Genomic DNA, 12,814 nt, shown 5'->3' on the forward strand with positions numbered 1-12,814 from the left:
TTTATGCTAATAGTATACTGTTTTATTACCACAGCTTTATAATATAGTTTAAAATCAGGGATTATGATGCCTCCAGCTTAGTTCTTCTTTCTCAAGATTGCTTTGGCTATTCAGGGTCTTTGTGGCTCTGTGCAAATTTTAGGATTATTTATTCTAGTTCTGCAAAAAATGCCATTGGGATTTTGATAGAGGTTACATTGAATCTGAAGATTACTTTGGGTAGTATGGACATTCTAATAATTGTCAATTTTTCCAATCGATAAGCACAGACTATCCTTCCATTTATTTGTATCTTCTTTGATTTCTTTCATCAATGTCTTCTAGTTTCCAGTGCACAGTTCTTTCGCCTCCTTGGTTAAATTTATTCCTAGGTACTTTCTTATTTTTAATGTAGCTTATTACTTCTTGAGTTAAAAAACTATTTTCTTATAGGAATATGCAAATCTAAGAGAATATCTTAAAGCTAGCTTTGGGGACGCCTGGGTGCCTCAGTGAGTTAAACGTCGTTTTCTGCTTAGGTCATGATCTCAGGGTCCTGGGACTGAGTCCCATATCAGGCTTCTTGTTCAGTGGAGAGCCTCCTTCTCCCTCTGTCTCTGCCCCTCCCCCTGCTTGTGCTCCCTCTCTCTGACAAATAAATAAAATCTTTAAAAAAAAATAAAATTAAGTGAAATAAATAAATAGCTTTGGCTATATTTTATAATTTTAATGTATCATTTTCATTTTTGCTTTCTTTTTGGTCTATGTCTGTTTTGCTTTATATATTTAGGTGTTTTGGTGTTGGGTGCATATTTACAATTGTTGGAACCTCTTGATTTAATCCCCTTATCATTATGTAATGACCATCTTTGTCCCTTGTTAGTTTTTGCCTTAAAGTACATTTTGCCCAATAAAAGTATAGTTGTCCCTGCTTTCTTTTGGTTTCCATCTGCATGGAATAGCTTTTTCCATCCCTTCACTTTCAGTTGGTGTCCCTAAAGCCAAAGCACTTCTGTTGTAGGTAGCATATAGTTGGGTCTTATTTTTTCATCTCTTCGGCCATTTTGTGTCTTTTGCTTGGAGAAATTAACCTCTTTACATGTAAGGTAATTACTAATAGGTAAGGGCTTAAAACTGACATTTTGCTAATCGTTTCTTAGGTGTTTTATAAATCCTTTTTCTCTCCCGCTGTCTTTGTGAGTTGATGGTTTTCTCTAGCGGTATGCTTTGATTCCTTTCTCTTTTGTATACGTACTGTAGATTTTTGCTTTGTAGTTTCCATGAGGCTTACATAAAGCATCTTATAGTTATAATATTCTATTTTAAGCTGGTTAACAACTTAACTTCATTTGCATGCAAAAGCTTTATACTTTCATTCTACCCAGGCAAAATCTCTGAACAAGGACTGTATCTCTGGAAGCATATATGTAAATTAAAATTTTGTTTATCAAATCACATATTAAATACATGAAGAACATCTCTTTTCAACTAGAGTTTTTTAAGCCATATACCAAATCTAACCAAATCAGGATCTAGGACTGGGGCTTAAGCATGTGTGTTTTGAAACTTCTGCAGGTATTTCTGATACATATTCCTGGTTAAGAAATCTGTGTCGGAAGTAGAAAGGGCCATGGAGATGTTTGTCCCCTGGGCAGTGAGTCCCAGTTCCCTGCTTTGCCCTGAGAGCTAGAGTCCTGATAGTCCAGCGTCACTGGGCCCACAGTGGCCACCAGACACCCACCTCCCCGACAAGGCTCTAGGCTCCTTGCCTGCAGTTGGCTGGGTGGTCAGCGGTCCTCGAAAACTCCCAGCCCTCCAACACACAAGGGGCAGGTCCTCCATTCTGTGCTTCCACGTTCGTGCCACGTGAGAACCGAGGGGGTCTCTCAGAGGCTTTGCTTCTCTGGTCCCCAATGAGCCACTCCCTCCTTGAAAGAAAGTAACATGAGGGTGTGGGAGTGAGAGGTGGGCAGTGCCACTCTCAAATTCCCATAGTCCGTGGGGTTTGAGGGTTGTTCTTACTCTCTTAATCTTTTCAAGTGACTTGTTTTTATTCTTCATAGTTGAGCATTGTTTGCATTTTTATTAGTTATAGTGCTGTTAAAGAATGTGTTCTTTTTTTATTATTTTATCAAGTACTTATGTTTAAGTGCACATTTTTTAAAGTCCTGAATATTTGAAATCTTTTTTGTTTTCCTTTAACAAATATAATCAGTGGAGCCCTCTCATGTTTTGATTATTAGCAGTTAAATATATTTTATATATATAAAGCTTAGATGAATTTTTGTTGTCCTACAGTTTTTTAATGCAGGTACCTGTGTCTCATGCATTCCTCTGTTACCAGTTTGGAAATTTGAGTTAAAATTTACCTCTACATTGTATATGAAAGATACAGATTGGAGAAGAAAATCATTATGACTTTGCCTTACCTTTTGTATATGCCAAGGGGTCATAAAACACTTCAAGCGTTTAATTATACTGAATTATTCTTCCAAAGTTGACCTCCTTCTAATGCTCACTGCTACCTGCAGTCTGTAAGAGATAGTATCACTGCAAAATGAGCGTGACTGAAAATAAACCAAGGCCTCCCTGGGCGTTGCCTTCTTTGCATCTGAGTTCAGCCCCATGCACCGGTCCTTTGGGTCTGATTGCCCACCACGAACACGAATGATGCCTCCACTTTGTCAGAGACGAGGAGCAGACATAACGCTCAGTGGCAGTTATACGGTCTGCTAAGGATAGATAACCTATCAGAGTCGACTCAGATTTCCTATTTTTGTTTTTATTGTTTCTTTAAGAAGCTGCCCACTGGGGTCGTTATAGAACCAGAGTTGGGGGAAGTGGGAGGTACACATAGGCCCTCTGGGTCGCTGTCCCATGGAGGCCCACTGGGCCATTCCACCCCCTCTCCTGTAGGTACACACCTGGCCCTGCCCCTGAGTGTCCAGAGCAGGGACACTGGGGGGTTGCAGGGTGGGGAGAGGCGGCCAGGATGAACAAGGACAGCACCTGGCAAGCTGGGCTTCCTTCTCACGGGCCATTACTGCTTCCCCATGTTAACTTTCAAAAGCTCTCTTTTTATAGTGTTAAAAAGAAATAAAAAGTTCCTGTAAACAGGCTTGAGACCACTTTGATGTAAAAGTTGTCATAATAATTTGTCTCACGATGGCACAGTTCATTTGACTTATGGAATATCATGTTGTGCCATTTATATCCTATTGCTTTGTTCTCATTCATCTTTATGCTGTAACTCATCCTGACTTAAGAAATGACCTCGCCTTTTGGCAAAGTGATCCCATTCAATATGGTAATAATAAAAGACTAATGTGAAAAAAAAAAAAAAGAAATCTGTGTCGGAGAAACTCAATAAATATTAATCCCCAGAGGGATGTGCTTGTAAAGCTTTTGTTTAAACAATTTATCTATGCTTCCCCTAGACTGACCCTTTTCAAAAACATGCATTTCCTTATTTCTTTGTAATGGGTTCTGTCCATAACTGTGACAAAGGATTGTCATACTTGTCTAGTTTTATGATGTGTGTATTAATTTCTCTCTTGCAGGTGAAAATGAGTTCTTCAGTAAGAAGAAAAGGCAAGCCAGGCAAAGGAGGTGGGAAAGGGTCGTCTAGAGGAGCCAGAGGAGGCAGGATTCACACCAATAAATCGCACGGGGGCGGCGGCGGCGGTGGTGGTGGCAGCGCTGGCAATCGGAAGGCCTCAAGTAGAATTTGGGATGATGGTGATGACTTTTGTATCTTCAGTGAATCAAGGCGCTCATCCAGGTCATTATGCTTTTTTAATATTTAAGTATAGAAATAGTATCAGTTTCTGACCTGTGGGACAGCAGAGAGCTAAGAGGAAGGGGGGAAAATGCCAAGTAATTCTGGTCAAGTGAATTGTAGCTCTTGTTTTAAAACCTTGCAGTCTCCCACCTAACTTAACCATCAGGTGGCTTTTTTGGGGATCCTCTAGAAAAGGTTACACCTAATGGCTTTTTTTGGAAGGTCGAAATCTGAGGTTAACTTCAACTTTCATGCCACTGTGAATCAAATATAATGCTGTTGCTGTAACTCATGTTACCAGAAAACTAAGTATTGGAAATGGCAAAAGTAAAAATTATTTTGACTATTTTACACATTGTAGTTTGAAAGCCCCCAAATGCTACTTGTTGGTCCTCTCTGTCTGTCTCTTTAGTTGATGAATTATTTCTTTTCCAGACATATCAGCCAAATCTTCACTCGTGCTTCATGTGATGACCCGTGAGAGAGTCATATCCAGGCTTCTTTCATCTTCAGCTTTCAAATATGAATAGATTCTGATAATTCTAATGAATATTTAGTAAAAGTATAGGTTTTATTGCTGCAGCTTATATAGCATAGATAGAGAATTCTCACTGTCTGCAAGCTGTCCACGGAATTTTTGGAGATGGAAAGGTTTCTTTAAAGCTACATGCACATATACTCTCTCTCTCTTTTGTGAAATAACTCCCAACTAAATATTAATTAGAAAGGATTATAGGTGTGTGCTAGAGCTTAACTGCATCAAACATGCTTTTAACTTAAATGAATACAATTATAGGTGTGTGCTAGAGCTTAACTGCATCAAACATGCTTTTAACTTAAATGAATACAAGAACTATCTGCACTCAGAAAAAGAAAAAAGAAAAACAGATAGCATTTAAATAGTTTAAACTTGCCACTGAATGAATCTGGGCCCCACAGTGAGCAAGACATGGAAGAAGTACAGTTCCCTCGATCAGTCTCAGTTTCCAGGTGCTTTTTGTAGTTGCAGCCACTTGATGCACTGAGTGTGTGATTTTAGGGCTTAAATACATATTTTTATACATAGTCTTTAATATAACCAAGAACTTCATCTAATATTCAACCAGAGAGTCTACAAATTTTTTTTGTTCTAAAAGAAAAATGATCATTTTGGACATACTGAGAGCTAATATATCATTCTCAAACTGGACCCTTTTTTAAAAGGAATCTAGGAAATTTCTAGAGGAGTTTTAAGGTATATTTTCACTTTACCTGCTGACTTAAGAGCCTAACTTCTGAGTTAGATGCAGCTCCCGTCTTTTTGAAAACATAAACATTGTAACTGGGAGTTCTTATAGCCTTGGGCATCCATTCATGCTGCAAGTATGTACTGAGCGCCTACTATGCACCCCATACTGTGTTAGGGACTAGAATTAGAGCAATGAATAAGAGAGTGTTCTTGTCTTCATAGAAGCAAGTTTGAGGTATAAGGACCATAAATGATATATAATATGCCAGGTAGAAAGTACCCTGGAGAAAAATGAAGATAAAAGAGGTTGAAAATACCAAAATAAACTGCTGTTATTTTTAAATGGTTGCTGTTTTATGTAGAGTGATCAGGGAAGGCTTCTCTAATAACATGTCCTTTAAGCAGGGACGAGAAGGAGAACATTCAAGGCAGCGGGAACACCGTGTACAAAGCCCCTCAACCAGAGTGTGCTTGGAAGGTTTAAGAAGTGGCAGGGAGGCATGTGGCCAGAGTGGATGGGTAAGAAGGAGAGTAACAGGCAGTTAGATCCAAGAGGCTAATGCTGTGTAGGACCTTAGTGTCCTTTGTAAGGACTTTGGCTTTTGCTTTGAGAAAGATAGGAGGCCATTGCTGGCCTTGAGGCAAAGGTGTGTGACATCAGTCCCTCCTGCCAGAGTTGCTACTATTCATTGTATGCCTTTATGTGAAGTGTATGCCTTTCTTTGGGCGGTTTTAGCACCAGAAGGGTGGCTTGTACGCTAACATAGGCTGGATCTGAACACTTGCTGTCCCATCCTCCCTCATCCTCCTCCTATCCCCACCAGGAGCCTTTGCACAGTGTTCAGTCCGCACAACTATACTCAGTAGAGTATAAAGTAGCCTGACTCAGTGTTCTGTGTGTACTGGCAATTTACATCTAAACCTTGAGTTCAGAGGAAAAATCTGAGCTAGAGAAGTTAATGTATTAGTCCTCTAAATGACTGCAGCTTAAAACTGTGAGATTGGGTGAGATGGACTATATAGATAGAGAAGAGGTCCGAACTTGGAGGCCTGGGCTACTCTAGGCTTTATAGCTGAGAGAGATTAGGAGAATCTGTCAAAGGGGAGAGAGCAGTTGCCAGAGGAGTAGGAGGAAAACTAGGAGAGTTTCGTTTCTGGAATCAGGAAATAAAGCTGCTCTGAAAGGGATTATCCAGTTGGATATGATGGGATCCATGAAGGGTATGCTTGTCGTGAAGGAGTGCTTGTGAGAGCTCACGAGAGATGTGCACTCACAGCTGGCCTCTGGATTTGGCGGTGTGGGTAGCATAGGTAACCTTTATTTCTTTAGTTGCACAGCCATTGCCTTACATAATTATGGTTTCTTTGTTTATTTTTGGTGTGAATTTTTTCTTTATTCAAGTCTAATGAATATACAGTCTTTTAGTAGTTTCAGTCACACAGAATAATTGTTCGACAATTCTGTATGTTACTCGGTGCTCATGAAGATCAGTGCCCTCTGCATCTCCATCACCTGTTCACCCATCCCCGGGCACCCTCCTCCCCTCTGGCAGCCACCAGTTGGTTCCATGTATTTAAGAGTCTGCTTTTCTGCTTGTCTCTTTTTGTTTTCCTTTGTTCATTTTTTTGTTGTTGTTGTTTCTTAAATTTTGCATACGAGCGAACTTCTAAGAACTATCTCACCAAATTCAAATATATAAAACATCATATTTAACTATGGTCACTGTGTTGTACACTACATCTCCAGAACACACTTGTCTTATTACAAAGTTTGTCCCCTTCTATTTCCTTTACCCATTTGCTCTCCCTCTGCCCCATAGGAATGATCACTTCCCCTAAGCAGGCCTAGAAGATGCAACATTTTCTTCATTCCCACAAAAGTGCTATGTAATCTAGTTATGACCCTAAGACTGCTGGAGAGCACATGTGAAGGCCGCCAGGAGTTTCTTGAACCAATGGAATGGGCTGGAAATTTTTATATCGTGTTTATTCATTTGAATTCAGGATTATTGGAGGCCCCTGTTTTATTGAGGACTGCAGTTATGCAGGCCACCAGGGTAAGATTGACTAAGAAAATTGTCTTAGACATGGAAAGGCTTATAATCCAGATGTCCCTCACCTGCCATTTCCTAAGAATCAGGTAATTTCAGTTTTTCATTGGTATCTCCCTTTTCTGTGAATCCCAAGCCAGATCTTACACTGTTTCTGTAGGTGGCATGACAGTTATATGCCTAGCAGAAAATGAGCTGACAGGATCTCTTCTCTGTGGTGCCATTGTGGTCTTACCTCACAGCTTTACTCCAAGGCCTCAGCTGGTGAATGTCTGCACCTTCGCTTCAGTAACAGTAGTGTTCAAGACTCTTGATGGGTGGTAGGATGAGGCACGATTTTCTTAGTGTAGTGTTTGATTTTTCTCCTTGTAATTTTGGCTTTAGGCCTCACTGAGTTATATATCTAGAGCATAGGTCTTGACAAGAGCTGTTTGATATAGTCGGTGAGGAGAAGCCCTGATTGTAGTGTGTGTCAGAGAGAAAAGGAAGGAAAATGGAGACAAAAACAATGATTTAGATAACCCCTCTGAGGAGTTTTACAATAAAGGGCAGAGGAGGGAGAAGAGATAAGGCAATAGTTTGAGGGGGAGAATTTGGTTTGGTTTTTTTAAGATGTTAGAATTACAGAGGATGTGTGTGTGCTGATGGGACTGCTCCAAGAGGAATGAAGAACTGACAATGTAGAGGGAAATACAAGTGCTGGAATTCTTTCCTTGAGGAGACTGGAGAGATTGGGATACAGTGTACAAACAGAGGGATTGACTTTAGGATCACAGTGGGCATGGAGCCTACTTTAAAAGAAACAAAAGAATGTTAGAAGAAATGATAGACTTGGGGCAACATTTCTTTTCAGAAACTATGACTAAGTGGCTAAAACCATAATCGATTATATTTTCTCCTTTGCTATCCAGTGTTGCAAGTTTAAATGTGTGGTTCTTTTCAAAGTCTTAATATTGTGAATTGAGATTTTAAACATAAAAAGATTCTTCCATTTCCTAGATTTGTGAAAATTCATAATGAAACATGCCCAACGAAAAAAAGAAATTTAGTGAATAATGTTAAACTTTAGAATTTATTATTGTTTTAAATATTTAAAAGAGTCCCTAAAACAATCTAAAATCTAACAATGAAAGATGAGTGAAGTAAATTCCAGTACATCTATATCTATACGTACCCACTTAAAAATACATTGTAGGAGGGTGCCTGGGTGGCTCAGTGGGTTAAGCCTCTGCCTTCGGCTCAGGTCATGATCTCAGGGTCCTGGGATTGAGCCCCACATCGGGCTTGTGCTCAGCAGGGAGCCTGCTCCCCCCGACCCGCCCCCACCTGACTCTCTGCCTACTTGTGATCTCTCTCTCTGTCAAAAAAAACCCCAAAAAACAAAAAACCACCATTAGAACCAACAACAACGACAAAAAAATACATTGTAAGAGAATATTTAATCTTAGAGAAATACCAGTTTTATTTTGATAAGGAAATAAAGCAAATATAAAAGATTATATTATACTGTATAGTTTTATTTATAAATGTGAAAATAATTGATGTGAATTAGAATGACTTCTGTTTTCTACTTTTCTCCAGTGAACATGTATTTATTATTATTATTATTTTTAATGAGGAAGTAATGATAATTTAGGAAAATATTTCCGAAGCAGGGCCTAATATTCACAAGTAAGATGAGACCCTTCATTGTTTTCAGATTGGATACCCAAAATAGAATGAAATAATATTTGTGTGTAACACTTTTTTTTTTTTTTTTTGGAAAGTCCTCTATTCCAGCAGGAGTCATCCTACTATTAGTTTTTCCAGAGGATTCTTGAGTTAGTGAAGCCAGACTTAATGATTAAGTATCTAATCAGGTTTTTTTTCCAGCAGCAGCAAGATAATGAAGTCTGGTAAGTACTGTGGAAAACAAGGACTTCTTCACATTCACTGTTATCATTTGTGAGGTAGTTGACAGTCCAGTTGGGGCTGTGGGGTGAGTGTCAAAGTTGTGGTCCCAAGTCAGTGTGTCCTTTGCAGACCTAGCAACAGTAGCGTAAGAAAAGGAGAAGCACGCCCCAGATGGAAGCCCGAAGCCAAAGTGCCCCTTCAGACCCTGCACATGACTTCTGAGAACCAGGAGAAAGTGAAAGCTCTTCTCCGGGACCTGCAGGAGCAAGACGCAGATGCTGGATCTGAGTAAATCATTTTATTTGAGTAAATTCGTATGTGAAGGAAGCTGTGTTGGCAGTGGGCAGGCCCCATGTGTCTTTGGGACAACTTTTCAATACTGATCCTATGGTGACAATGTAATTAGTTGGAAGTGAGCTGAGAGAAATAACAAGAATAACTATTAAGCAACAGTTTCAGAGTGAGTTCGTATTGCAGTATCTGTGAGCAGTACAAATTGCCTTTTCATCTTTTCTCCCGAGGACAATGCTGAAACAGACTCAGTAATTGCTTTATTGACAGGCTTCTTAATAAAACCTTGGAGTGAACAAACAGCGGTGTTGTTGTAGGAGCAGATACCGAGTTGATGAGATGAAGGCTTAGGGGTACACTTTCTTATAACCATCTGTTGAAGAGAAACAACTTTGACTCTTTGACTGTTTTGCTTTGTGATTTCAGTCAAAAAAGTCAGTTCGTGGCATTCGCCACAATTAATGGTTGGACAGTGGTGAACAGCTCCATCTCCAGCTTATCTACAAATCTCTTTATCTGCTTTAGATTTAGGAAAGGTGGTTATGCAGCCAAGCAAAAAATGAGGGATGGTTTTTATGAACGAGGAGAGAGAATAGGCAGGGCTTCCGTGGTTAAGAATATAGGCTTTGGGGTCAGACTGCCTTGGTTAACCATCTCTGGTTGCTCTTTACTGTATAACCTTTGGCGATTACTAATCCTCTCTAAGTTTTCGTTGATCATCTGAAAAAATGGAGATTCTAATAGTATCAGATTAGTGGGAAGACTTTTAAAGAGAAAGACCATATAAAACCCTTAACATAGTACCTGGCATGTCATAAATGCCTGGTGAATATTAATTGCCAGGATATAAATGAATAGATCAATAAAAGTATAAATCAGTGACTAAAGAAGAGTTAGGATCCTAACAAAAACAAACAAACAAAAAAAATTGTTAGGATCCTAGGTCCTTTGGCTCCTTGAACTAAATTCTTAGACTCTTGCTTATTTATTCTTTGAAGTACATGGAAATTAGTATCTAATGTAAAATATATTACCTTTGGCAGAAGAGGCATTTCCGGGGAGGAGGAAGATGATGAGCCTGAGTGTGATGATGAACAGTACTGGTCTGCTGGACGAGAAGCTTCCCTTGTTCCTGACTGTGACCCTTTGGAATATGCTGGCTCAGGCCCAGTGGAGCCTCAGAGTCCAGAGTTTACCGTCTCAACATTTGCAGTGCAGAAGCTTTCCAGGTGATTGCTTTCAACATTGATGGGAGTTAGGGGAGAAGTGAAGCGACTGAAATCATACTATAAACCCTCCGGAGTACTTTGCTAGTTTGTGGGTTGTGGCCGTGCATGATACATGTCTAATATCTTCTCTTTTGGAACAAGGTGATTAGGGAGTATTACCAGAGATACTTTTTCAAAATACAGATCCTACCTATATATGGTTATAACTTCACACAAACATATATAAATGAATTTCACTTCTGTGACTTGCTACTACTTAATATTTTTGTCACATTTCACACTTGGTAGGTACGGCTTCGACACCGAGCGCTGTCAGGCAGCCCTGAGGCTCTGTGATGGAGATGTCGGGGCATCACTAGAACATCTGCTCACACAGTGTTTTTCAGAGACATTTGGGGAGAAGATGAAGAGCTCGGAGGCAGTTGCCCATGTCAGCTTGGATGAGTGTGTGGAACAGCGTCAGGAAGAGGCATTTGCTCTCAAGTCCATCTGTGGAGAGAAATTTATAGAAAGAATTCAGAACCGAGTCTGGACCATTGGATTAGAACTGGAGTACTTGACGAGTAAATTCTGCAAATCCAAGCAAAGGGAAAGTACCAAAAATACACAGGACGCTACACTTGAAGTCTGTAAATTTTACCTCAAAGGAAATTGTAAATTTGGATCAAGATGCAAATTCAAACATGAAGTGCCCCCAAATCAGATTGTCGGAAGAGCGGAAAGAATTGTAGATGATTCTCATCTTAATGCCCACGAAGATGCCTCTTTTTTATATGAACTCGAAATTCGATTTTCTAAAGACCACAAATACCCTTACCAAGCTCCTCTTGTGGCATTTTATTCCACGAATGAGAATCTACCTCTGGCTTGTCGTTTACATATTTCTGAGTTCCTTTATGGCAAGGCCTTGACATTTGCAGAAACTTCAGAACCTGTTGTGTATTCTTTGATAACCCTTTTAGAGGAAGAATCAGAAATAGTCAATTTACTGACAAATACCCATCACAAGTACAGTGTCCCTCCTGTGAACTTTCTGCCAGTATCCTCTGGGACCAGAATAAATAATCCTGTCTGTCGTAAACCAGTGATTCCAAATAATTCTTTTGCTTCAAATCAAATTCCTGAAGGTATGTAAGGCCTTGATTGCATGGAGGGCCTTGTGGAGGGGGAGTTCACAATGGTGGATTGAGGAAGTCAGCGTTTCCGAGGGCTGTGCTCGGATCTCCTGGTGATCTTGGGCAAGTCATTCTCCTCAGTCCATGGGCAAAAGGGAATGAGAATCCCCTGAACTGTGGCCTGACTTTAATTGTAAGTCCCAGATTTGCCACCATGATTGGGCTCTCTGCATTGAAGGTTTGTAGTGTTGTATAAGTTTATTCAAGCAATTGGGAGCTGGAAGAACTAGAGCATCTTCCTAGAAAAACTGTTCCATTGAATTCATTTAGTTTCACATGTTTACTTCTGATGCTTTACATGGAATGACTTTCAAATGAGTTTTTAGAGATATTTCTCTTTCTATACTACCCTAGTCCCCCAAAGTTCATTAGCATAGGGCTACCTTTATGAATCCCTAAATCCTCAAAGAAATGTTTGTGCAATCTTCTGGCATTAGTGAAATCCAGATTTGCTATACCGATTCTTACACCACAATTAAACTCCATGTTCGAAGTTCAGCAAAGAATTCTCTCTTATTTGTTGCCATCTTTCTTGAGAGAAACAAGTTTTTATTATTTCACAGGAGTTCTTAGGTAAACATCAATAAGTAGAGAACAATGAAATTGCATTGAGATGGGGATGGTGGACAGATAGCTAGGTTCACTCACCAGTCACTTGCTCCCAAACAGCAGCTTTTAGCATGTGGGATTCAGATATATTCCTTGAGAAATGACAAATGGTGTGTCATGGACTTTTTTAAGTAATAGCTTTATTGATAAAATTTACCTACCATAAAATTCACCCTTAATTTCAAAGGGTACAATTCAGTGGGTTTTTAGTATACTCACAGAGTTGTACAAGTATGACCACTGTCTAATTCCAGAACATTTTTAACCCTAAAAGAAACCCCATACTTAGCTTATTAGTGATAAGTCCTTATTTCTTCCTTCAACCCTTGAAAACCATGAATCTACATTCAGTCTCTATGCATTTGCCTATTCTGTACACTTCATAGAAATGGAATCATACACTATGCAGCTTTGTGATTGGCTTCTTTCCCTTAGCATCATGTTTTCAAGGCTCATTCATATTGTAGGGTGTAACAGTGCTTCATTTTATTGCTGAATAATATTCCATTATATGAACATGCCATATTTTGTTTACTGATTGATCATGTGATATCATGAGATTTTAGGAACACTTGCAA

At 39.5% G+C, this 12,814-nt stretch overlaps 1 protein-coding gene across 3 annotated transcripts in view; it reads left to right on the top strand.

The window, feature by feature from the left end:
* DHX57 (DExH-box helicase 57) overlaps window positions 1–12,814 on the top strand; it is a 62,853-nt gene that overhangs the window by 5,126 nt on the left and 44,913 nt on the right. For 2 of the 3 annotated variants that reach the window (XM_059188526.1, XM_059188525.1), the window contains exons 2-5: window positions 3,540–3,760; window positions 9,062–9,220; window positions 10,267–10,452; window positions 10,741–11,579. In XM_059188526.1, coding sequence (XP_059044509.1) covers window positions 3,546–3,760; window positions 9,062–9,220; window positions 10,267–10,452; window positions 10,741–11,579 — 1,399 coding nt within the window. In that variant the 5' untranslated portion in view covers window positions 3,540–3,545. Of the gene's footprint in view, window positions 1–3,539; window positions 3,761–9,061; window positions 9,221–10,266; window positions 10,453–10,740; window positions 11,580–12,814 lie in introns of those variants that run through there. The other variant, XM_059188528.1, reaches the window with a different exon arrangement.

The sequence above is a fragment of the Mustela lutreola genome, chromosome 9, assembly GCF_030435805.1.
Source record: "Mustela lutreola isolate mMusLut2 chromosome 9, mMusLut2.pri, whole genome shotgun sequence".
In the NCBI taxonomy this organism is placed as follows: domain Eukaryota; kingdom Metazoa; phylum Chordata; class Mammalia; order Carnivora; family Mustelidae; genus Mustela; species Mustela lutreola.